This window comes from Tupaia chinensis, unplaced genomic scaffold (assembly GCF_000334495.1).
Source record: "Tupaia chinensis unplaced genomic scaffold, TupChi_1.0 Scaffold000387_1, whole genome shotgun sequence".
In the NCBI taxonomy this organism is placed as follows: Eukaryota; Metazoa; Chordata; class Mammalia; order Scandentia; family Tupaiidae; genus Tupaia; species Tupaia belangeri.
The window spans coordinates 988513-999417 of NW_006159889.1; the positions used below are offsets into that span (position 1 = coordinate 988513).

Here is a 10905-nt window from a genome sequence, read left to right on the forward strand (position 1 = left end):
CATGGTTGTGAGACAAATGATCACTTTTTGGCAGATGACAACTTCCACAAGTAGAACATGGCTATCAAGCACCTGGGAGCTGAAAGTTGACCTTCAGAGCTTTGCCTCTTAGTTGGTATATGTTCTTGGGCACATTCGTAACTTCTTTGCACCTCAGTTTCCTCATCTCTCTAATGGAAAGAAAAAAGCTATTGTGAGGATTGGCTGAGTCAGTAGACGTAAAGTCTATTTTTTTCAAAGAATCATTTATTTAATAGTATTATCACTTTTCAATTTTGAACAGAAAGTCACAGAGAGAAAGAGGGAAACTCAAACTGCAGACTCCCCTACGGGAATCTAGTGCTTTAACCACCATGCCACCTGCCGGCCCCGACATAAAGCCTATTCCTGTCTATAAAGCATAATGGACATCTGGCAGCATAGTAAGTGCTCCGTAAATGCCGCAGCTCTTAATGCTATATAGCATACCCTCTCGAACAGTTAACTTGGACATACAGAGAGGCTCATCCTCCTTTTGGTACACAGGCATGTAACCCCCACCTCCCTCCCGGTCGAAGGCCTATGTCCTGTCTTCCAAATTCCTCCCACCCTGCTGCCCACTCCCCCTTCCCTGCCCCTGGCCCCAGTGTGGTCTGGATGGGCCCCAGAGGGGCAGGGACAGGGACAGGACGTGGGGCTGTATCTGACAGGAACCTGAGGGGCTGGCCTGGGAGGGGATTGGGGCCCGGCTTCCTGAAGGGAGGATGGGCTAAGGCAGGCACACAGTGCCGGAGAAGATGCCCTCCTGGGCCCTTTTTCTGGTCACCTCCTGCCTGCTCCTGCCTCCTGAAAACCTAGCACAAGTCACCAGCCAAGGTGAGGTGTATAGAGGGTGGGGCTCACCTAAGCCCAGGAAGAGAGAGCCCTGGGAGGGGGTGCAGAGCCTGGGGGTGGGGGGGTAGACCAAGACCTCCCATGGTCCCCTACTCTTGCCCATAACCACACCTGGGAGGACCCAGAGCCCAACTTACCAGCTGTCCTTCAGATGTCTCCCTGCTGGCCTCGGACTCAGAACCCCTGAACTGTTTCTCCCAAACATTTGAGGACCTCACATGCTTCTGGGATGAAGAAGAGGCGGCTCCCAATGGGACCTACCAGCTGCTGTACGCCTACCCGGGGTAGGTGCAGGGCTAGGCGTGTACCACTCCCAACTCCATCCCCACCCTTGTCTTCAGTCCTATCAGAGCACTACTCCAAGTACATGCCCTAAGTGGCCACGTTATGAACAGGTGTGTGTGGACACCCGCTCAAGCCCTTCCGTAACACCTAATCCCACGTGCCCCGGGTAGTGAGAAGAAAAGTGGCATCAATGGAAATAGAGGAGGGGTGTGGGCCCAGGCCTGGGACCTCAGGGCTGAGCATGGTGGCCGTGTAGGTACGACCACTCCTGTGCCAACAGGGAGAAGCCTCGGGCCTGCCCCCTGAGTTTCCAGAGTGTGCCACCCTCTGGAACCCGATTCATATGCCAGTTTCCAGCCCAGGAGGAAGTGCGCCTCTTCCATCCACTGCACCTCTGGGTGAAGAACGTGCTCCTGAATGAGACACTGGCCCAGCGGGTGCTCTTTGTGGACAGAGTGGGTAAGGGCGTCTTCTTGTTACCTGCCCCTCCTTTGCTGCCTTCAGTCCAGCTACTAGAATCAGACCCATCTGTGCTCTTTCAGAACAAGAGAGATGCCCCCCATTTTCAGACCCTGAGAAGCACCTCAAGACTCTGCCCCTCTCATTGTTCCTCTGGGTCTTGGCATCCATAACTAGACTTAACCCACAGATCATTTCACAGCAGGGACACGCCGGCCCTCCCATCATTAACAAACTCATGTACTCACCCATGCAACAGTTACAGAATACCTACTGTGTGCCAGGCACAGTGCTAGGCAATGAGGAAACAGAGTTTACCACATCATTACACTACAGGGAGGTCACTGTTCTCACGAGGAAGAAACAGGATAAGGGACCTTCCTGTCCTGCCCTCTAGGACAACATGGCTTATGATCTTTTCAGACTTAGTGGCTGCCCCCCAGTTCAGCCTCCAGCACCCCTCTCTACAGTTCATGGGTAGAACCATTGACTGTGGCACTCAAGAGAGTTCCCGTGTGCCCTGTCTTGCCCTCAGGCCTGCCAGCTCCCCCTAGTGTCATCAAGGCCAAGGGCGGGAGCCAGCCAGGCGAACTTCAGATCAGCTGGGAGGCCCCAGCTCCTGGATTCAGTGACTTCCTGAGGCACCAACTCCGCTATGGTCTCAAGGATTCCAGGAACTCCACTGGTGTCACAGTCATGCAGCTACTCCCCACAGACACCTGCTGCCCATCTCTGCAGAGGCCAAACCCAGCCCCAGCTCTGAACCAGCCTCCATGTGCTCATCCCACAATGCCCCAGAGGGATGGACCAAAGAAGAACTCCCCAGCTAGAGAAGTATTCTGGCCTTTTTCTGCTCCACCTACCATTCCTTACCCCTCATTTTGCCTCAGGAAAGGACAGGTCATACTTTGGAGATTCTAGACTGGGTTGGTCCTTGAGAGTTCATTTAGACTCTGAGTAGCTCTTAGACGAAATGTCTATTTAGGGGCCTCCCACTTTGGACCATTCGCATTGACAAAACTGAGGACTTTCAGGTCTCCAGATTAACAGCAGTGTCCCTAAAAAGTCCTGATCACCACCTGAAAGCCACCAAACTTGCCCCCATTCGTGTGCATGGCTATCCAGTAATGGGTTAAGCTCCCCTCCACAGGATGCCATGGGACTACAAATATAAGAGATGGTGGACATTTTGGCTGAGAGTCAGGCCTAGATTCTGATGCTGGGGCTCTTCTCCCAAGGTTTCATCTCTGACCGCGATGGATGGAAGCTGTCTCATCTCAGGGCTTCAGCCTGGTAACTCCTACTGGCTCCAGCTGCGCAGCCAACCTGATGAGGTATCCCTCCTCGGCTCCTGGGGATCCTGGTCCTTCCCTGTGACTGTTGACCTGCCTGGGGATGCAGGTGAGTCAACAAAGGTGGGGAGAGGGAGAGAAGGTTAAGAAAGATCTCTAAGGAGGTGTGGGCAGTATATGGAGGAGCTGGGAACAATGGTTCTTCCTAATGACCTCAACTTGTGATTGCACAGGATGAACTATGCTCAAGGAAAGAAGAGAGCATAGGAGTAAATGTTCTGTTACGGGTGTAGACATAACCTGGTTACCCTATAGCATAGGGGCACGTGGCCCTGATGGGACTTACTTCTTTGACCTCAGTGGAAATTGGTCTGCAATGCTTTACCTTGGACCTGAAGAATGTTACCTGTCAGTGGCAGCAACAAGACCATGCTAGCTCCCAAGCTTTCTTCTACCACAGCAGAGCACGGTGCTGCCCCAGAGACAGGTGAGAGCTGAACTGCTGACTAAGTATGATGTCATGGGAGAAAGGCAGGAAGTAGAGATTTCTTCACTCTCCTCCCTTGTCCCAACCAGCCTCCATGCTCTATGACCTATTCGCCAATCCTCCAATGGGTATTTTATCTTCTCAGCCTCTCTCCATTCTTGCTGGGAATGCCTTGGTTTAGATCAATCTTTTCTTTTTTAAAGAAAGGTGTTTGCTATAGGGCACGTGAGCTGGCCAAAGAGACAGAGAGACAGAAAGTGAAAAAATAACTCCCACCTGGGGGAATGACCATGCCGCAACCCCTTCTCCATTCACCTCTAGGGATTTCGGGCATGCATGCACACGTGCCCGGCATGAGTTTTAAGCTGCTGAGTCCAGGAACTACGTTCGCCTACATGGAAGTCCAGTAAAGTAACCATTATACCATCTGCTAGTCCCACATTAAGATCAGTCTTGGGACCAGTAGTTGGATTAATGGCTATTAATTGCTGGACTCCCATGTAGTTGACCACAGTTTGCGTCCTGGACCCGGTGGCTTAAACTCAGACCGGGTGTGTGTGCATGCATGCCCAAGATCCCGAGAGGAGAATGGAGGAGAAGGGATTGTGGCGTGGCCATCCCTCCTGGGGGTTGATTTCTCGCTTTCTGTCTCTATGTCTCTCTCTGTCTTTCTGGCAAGTGCACACGCCCTATAGCAAAAACCTCTTCAAAAAAAAATAAATTGTAGGGAACCAGCAGTTAGCATAATGGCTATGTTGCTGGACTCCCACGTAGTCGACCGCAGTTCACATCCCAGACCCAGTGGCTTAAAACTCACGCCGGGTGCATGTGCATGCATGACCAAGATCCCGAGAGGAGAATGGAGGAGAAGGGATTGCGGCGTGACCATCCCCCCTGGGGGGTGATTTCTCACTTTCTGTTTCTATGTCTCTCTCTGTCTTTCTGGCAAGTGCACGCGCCCTATAGCAAAAACCTCTCCCCCCCCAAAAAAAAAATTGTATATATCAGTCTTAATCATGTGTCCTGGATCATTGATTGCTATAGCCTACAACCTAACCTTCATTTCATCCCACATACTGCTAAGAGTGACCTTTATTAAGCCCAAACCTTGCATGATCTCTGTAAAACTCTAATTTTGCATGGCTTTACCCTATTCAAGTACTACAACTTTCTATTATTTATCAAATCCATACAAAACTTAGCCTGGCCTTCAAGGACTCCCACCAAACACTGCACGGATCCTTCACCCTCCCCACATCCAATCTATAACCGAGTTTTGTTATTTTTACTTATTAAATATCTCTAGAATCCTTTCCCTTTTGTCTGGCACCGCTATCACCATTATCTTGGTACAATGATAATGTACTAAGTGCATCACTCACTTGGACTATTGAAAAGACCTATGAACTGATCACCTCTTGAATCTTCCAAGTTACTCTCCACATAGGAGCTGGAGTGATCTTCTAAAAGTGCAAAAATGAGAGCCAGCAGGTGTAATGGTTAAGGCACCAGACTCCCACATGGTTGACCATGGTTTGTATCCCAGACATGGTGGCTTGAAACTCATGTTGCATGCATGTACATATGTGCCCAAAATCCCAAAAGGAGAATGGAGGAGAAGGGATTGAGGCATGACCATCCCCTCTGAAGGGTGATTTCTTGCTTTCTGTCTCTCTCTCTCTCTCTGGTGAGCATATGTACCCTACAGCAAAAATCTAAAAAGGCAAAATTGAATGCTCTCTCCTTTAAGATCTTCAATAACTTCTTAGGATAAAGAAAAGAATACTCTCATGACCTTATAAAGTTCAAAAAGACTCAACTCCCATGCCTTCAGCTTCATCTTACACTAAGCCGCCCTTTGCTTTCCATCATCCCTTCAAATCTGTCACATTCCTTCCAGTCTCTGGTGTTTGCACGTGCTGTTGACCCAGACGCTCTCATCCTTACTTCTTTTCCTTCATATCTCAAATCAAATGTTCCTTCCTCACGGCGGTCACTTGACCATCTTTATTAGATCCGAGAGCACCATTACACTTTTATTGTGCCCTGTACCCCTCTTTAAGTACTTTCCATAGTTACATTTAACATTCACACATTATGTGATTGTTTAACAAAAAAAATTCTCACTTAAAATTCGAGTTGAGTAAAGCTGATCTTGACTCTGTATGACCCAGGAGAGCAAAGTCAATGTCTAGTTTAACTCACTAATAAATCCTCACCTACCACAGTGCGTGCAACATAGAAGGTGCTTGGTAAAACTTTGATGAATGCATGAATAATGAAAAAAAAACCACTATTAATGGTTTTAATGTATCCTTTCAGTGTTTTCTGTGCATTTACACATTCCTATATATGATGTTTGGTTTTTATTTATTTATTTATTTATTTATTTATTTAATTCCTGTTGCTATTATTGTTATTATTTTAATCTGACCAGAGAGAGACAAAGAGAAAGGGAAAGGAAGAAAACAAGCCACCGAGTCCAGGACTCAACCCATGGTTGGCCATGTGGGAATCCAGTGCTTTTAACCACCACGTCACCTGCCAGCCCCATGATGTTTAATTTTTAAATATAACACATTATATACATGTTTTGTTAAGTCACCTTTTTGCTTAGAATGCGTGTTACAGATCAGTACAAAAAAAGGTAACTCAGCGCCAGCAAGTGGTGTAGTGGTTAAGGTGCTGGATTTCCACATGGCTGACCACAGTTCAAGTCTCAGACCCGGTGGCCTCAAAATCACACCGGGATGCATACATGCCCCATATCTAGGAGAATGAAGAAGAAAGGATTGCAGTGTGGCCACCCCCCGTGAGGGGTGATTTCTCACTAAGCTGCCCTTTGCTTTCCATGCTCCTTCAAATCTGTCACATTCCTTCCTGTCTCTGGGTGTTTGTACGTACTGTTGACCCAGATGCTCTCATCTTTACTTCTACTTCTCCTTCATATCTCAAATCAAGTGTTCCTTCTGTCTTTCCCTCTGCCTGCCTCTCTCCAGTGAGTGCACAAGCCCTATGGCAAAAACTTCAAAAAAATAAAAGAGGTAAACTCCTACTAATAACTGCACAGATTTCCCTAGTAGAAAGATGCCATGATGGATTAAATGGTGGCAAAACTGAAGTCAGCATTTCCTCTACCAAAACTTGCTCTTTCTCTCCTATCATAAACTTAGCCTGAAAGATAGAAATTGCCCTGGACTCCTCCTATTCCTATACCCTCCAGGACCAACCAGAAACACTCTTGTCATTTTTACCCATTCAAAACCTCCTGAATCATCCCTTTCCCTCTATCCCCACGGCCACCATCCTATTTCCAGACACTCAACCTTCTGCACATAAAAAACCACAACAGCATCCTAATGGACCTCTCTGCTTCTAGTCTCCTTCCATAAGTTCTTCCTGTAAACCTCAATTAGAGCGATCTTCTAAAGTATTGGGTCATCGGAAAGGTCATGATGCATTTTTGCATAGAGAAAATACATGATGACTTTTCCAATGACCCAATACAAAGCTAATTATGACACTCCTCTGTTTAAAATGTTTAAATATCTCCATAATTACTGCAAGATTAAGTTCAAGCTCCTTAGATGGCCACAAGGCCACTAAGCCACGGGCTGCAGTCTCACACTTACACCATTTACCACCAGAATGAAACCCTTCTGCACCACTTGGAATTTCCCCCCAAGTACCACACTTTCTTATCTGTGCATAAGCATGCGCCTGGGATGCCTATTTGTGCCCTTTGCCTCTCCTATTTATAGTCCAGGACTCGGTCTACACACTGCCTTATCCAAGAAGCATTCCTGACCCTCTCAGTCTGGGTTAGATGTTCCTTCTGATGCTTCCGAGCCTGCCTGTGCACATCACAGAAAAATACATTTGTTTTTCCTGTCTAAAATGAGAGTTCTTTGAAGATTATTTCCATGTGTACTCATAGGGTCTAGCACCATGCCTGCCACCTCGTAGCAATTATTTGTTGAATAGATGTTTAGGTAAACATATAAATACATAAAACGATAATTTAGTGATGGTGAGCCACTTAGGGGTTATAATCAGGTAGGGGGCATGATTCATTTGCTCCAAAGTAATGACCAAAAGTGACTATGTGCCAGGCACTGGGGATAGAGTGACAAAATAGAAAAGATTCCAGCACTGTTGGATCTTAGATTTTAGTAGGGAGGGAGGGGTGGGAGAAGATAAATGATTAAAAAAGTAAAGAAACAAGGTGGGACCAGCAGTTGGCATAATGGCTGACTTTCCCAACAACCCAATATTATAGCACCACATTTACCTGTTGTTACCTGTGCGGTTTTGCACAGAAAAAATACATCCTGACTTTCCTGACATACTAGACCACGGTTCGAGTCACAGGCCTGGTGGCTTAAACTCACCCTGGGTGTGTGTGCGTGCATGCCCAGGATCCCAAGAGGAGAACAGAGAAGGGATTGCGGCGTGGCCATCCCCCCCTAGGGGGTGATTTCTCGCATTCTATCTCTCTGTCTCTCTCTGTTTTTTCTGGCAAGCGCACACACCCTATAGCAATAAAAAAAAAAAAACTCTCAAAAAAAAAAAAAAAAAAAAAGAAATAAACAATGATAGACACTAAGGTGGGGGTGGAGAGGTGTCAATTTAGATGACTGGTCAGGAAAGACCTTACCAGGGAGATCACTGATGAACTGAGATCAAAAGAGCAAGAAGGATGGGACCAGCAGTTAGCGTAAAGGCTATGTCGCTAGACTCCCATGTAGTCAACCATGGTTCGCATCCTGGACCTGGTGGCTTGAAACTCACGCCAGGCACATGTGCGTGCATGCCCAAGATCCCAAGAGGAGAATGGAGGAGAAGGGATTGCGGCGTGGTCATCCCCCCTGGGGGGGTGATTTCTCACTTTCTGTCTCCCTGTCTCTGTCTTTCTGGCGAGTGCACACGCCCTCTCAAAAACCTCTCAAAAAAAAAAAAAAAAGAGCAAGAAGGATATGCTGTCCCTGTGTCCTAGTAGTCAAGGGACCCAGATCCCACATGGCCAACCAGGCAGTTCAAGTCCCAGACCCATCACCTTGAAAAACATGTGTACGTGCTCACTCAAAATTCTGACAGGATAGAGAAATGGAAGAGAAGAGATTGTGTGTGACCATTTAGAAAGCACCCAATTAGGGGCTGGCAGGTGGTGTGGTGGTTAAGGTGCTGGACTCCCACATGGTTGACCATGGTTTGAGTCCTGGACCTGACAGCTTGCCTTCTCACTTTCTCTCTCTCTCTCTCTGGTCAAATTGAAGAATAATAATAAATAAACAAAATAATTCTAAAGGAAAAAAGAAACCCCCAAATAAGGAGTGATTTCTTACTCTTTCAGTCGTTGTCAAGCACATGTGCCTTTTGGCAATTTTTTTTTTTTTAAATACCAGTAAGGATGGAGTCATGTGAAGACCTAGAGTTAGAGCAAAACAGGACAAAGGCAAAGTGCAAAGACTGCGCTTGACATAGTTGTGGCGCAGAAAAAATGACTCTCTGGACGAAGGGTGACAAACTGGCTTGAGAATCATAGGAGACAAGAACAGCGAGGTAAGAAAGAACCAAACTGTAGAGTTCTATTCGCCTCCGTGTGGGGCTCAGATTTTATTCCAAGTAGGATGAGGAACAACTGGAGGATTTTCAGTAAAAGAGTGACATGATATGATTTACATTTTTAAACATATGAAAAGATACTTGAAATGATAAACAAGAGTAGAAGCAGGATTACCCATTAGAACTTCGCCTTAATACAGGCAAGAGAGAATGTAGTCTTAGCTAATGTGGCAGTCGTGAAGATCAAAATAAAGAGACAAATTTGTGACATACCCTGCACATTATCAGATCAATATTCTTGAGAGCAAATTCTGGTAGCTATGAGGAGAACAAATTGAAGGCCGAGGTAAAAATGGAGGCAGAAAGCAAGGCTGTGGTAATCATGAAATATTGAAATAACAACAGGTAAATGTGGTGCTATAATATTGGGTTGTTGGGAAAGTCAGGATGCGTTTTTGCACAGAAAAAAATACATCCTGACTTTCCTGACAACCTAAAATATGAGAACGAATTAAAAACATAAGAATGAGCCAACTCTATGACCTGGTAGTGGTTAAGGTAGCTGGACCCCACATGGCCAACTGCTCGATTCAAGTCCCAGACCCAGTGCCTTGAGAAACACTCTGGGCATGTGTGCATGTGTCCCCAAAATCCCCAAAGGAAGGAGAGATGGGTAAGAAGGGATTGTGGTATGACCATTCCCTACAGGGGGGTTATTTTTCTTCTCCTTCTCTCTTTGTCTCTCTTCAGTGAGTGCATATACCCTCTAGCACAAACAAACCAACAATCGAAAACCCTTGAGATAAAGACATATTTATCTATAGATATAGATATGCTGTTTTTCTCCAGAATTCTGAAAGCTCTTTATTTTTTTTAAACAATCCTATGAGGTAGGTAGCATTACCCATTTTACAAATGGCAGGAAACTGGGGCAGAATAGATCAAGTAACTTGCCCAGCTTATACAGCAGTCTAGACACGAACTCTTCAGTCCGTGCTATTGTCACATAACATGTTAGCTCTTTCCTCATAGGAAAGAGTCTAGATACCAGAGCAGACTTTGGAAAGCAAAACATCATGGCATAAAGATAGAGAAAAGCTCTAGAGGCCCATCCAAAGGAAGAATCAGATTATAGTCCAAGTGGGCCATTGTTCCTGTGGGACAGAAAGTACTGGGATTAGTGCCCAGGCCAGGTCTGAGTTCAATGACTATGGGGCTGGTTCTTAGGGACCCTATCTGGGAGAAGTGTGAAGAAGAGAAAACAAATCCAGAATTACAGAACTTCCCATTCTCTCGCTGCCACTTCAAGTCACGGAATGACAGCGCTATTCACATCCTCGTGGAGGTGACCACAGCCCATGGTGCTGTCCACAGCTACCTGGGCTCCCCTTTCTGGATTCACCAGGCTGGTAAGAACGTTCTCCCCATCCCTCTGACAGTTCTCACACCCACCAAGTCTGATCCCATGCCCTGGATCCCCTACTCTGACACTTTGAACCCATCTCCCTGGTGGCCTGATGGCCTCTTACACAGAAGGGCTAAAGCCAGTCCCTGTTGACATCCCTGTAGTGCTCATCCCCACCCCAAACCTGCACTGGAGGGAGGTCTCCAGTGGGCAGCTGGAGTTGGAGTGGCAGCACCCATCATCCTGGGCAGCCCAAGAGACCTGCTATCAGCTTCGATACACAGGAGAAGGCCATCAGGACTGGAAGGTAAGGTCTAGCAACAGACACCCGCAGCCCTCACCACGCAGGCTATTCCTGAAGTTTACCATCTGATATTAGAAGTACAGGTGTCCACATCTCCACATCTGGGCTTTTATATCTATGCTTATCTGAGTCAACTCTTGGACATCTGGCACTGATATCTACTTCTGCACGAAATTTTCTCTTCCCTTTTTCTTGGGCTTCAGTTCTCCTCTGATTTTCTTCCTACCTCTTTCCC

The 10905-nt window shown here is 46.7% G+C and overlaps 1 protein-coding gene across 4 annotated transcripts in view; it reads left to right on the plus strand.

Annotated features, from left to right (window-relative positions):
- Positions 1 to 718: 718 nt before the first annotated feature.
- The window catches only part of MPL (MPL proto-oncogene, thrombopoietin receptor), a 16182-nt gene continuing 5995 nt past the window's right edge, over positions 719 to 10905 (plus strand). For 2 of the 4 annotated variants that reach the window (XM_006153743.2, XM_027773902.1), the window contains exons 1-8: positions 719 to 855; positions 1025 to 1157; positions 1439 to 1617; positions 2153 to 2451; positions 2856 to 3018; positions 3270 to 3396; positions 10189 to 10370; positions 10531 to 10673. In XM_006153743.2, the coding sequence (XP_006153805.1) occupies positions 777 to 855; positions 1025 to 1157; positions 1439 to 1617; positions 2153 to 2451; positions 2856 to 3018; positions 3270 to 3396; positions 10189 to 10370; positions 10531 to 10673 (1305 nt within the window). In that variant the 5' untranslated portion in view covers positions 719 to 776. The remainder of the gene's footprint in view (positions 856 to 1024; positions 1158 to 1438; positions 1618 to 2152; positions 2452 to 2855; positions 3019 to 3269; positions 3397 to 10188; positions 10371 to 10530; positions 10674 to 10905) is intronic. The other 2 variants (XM_027773903.1, XM_027773904.1) reach the window with 2 other exon arrangements.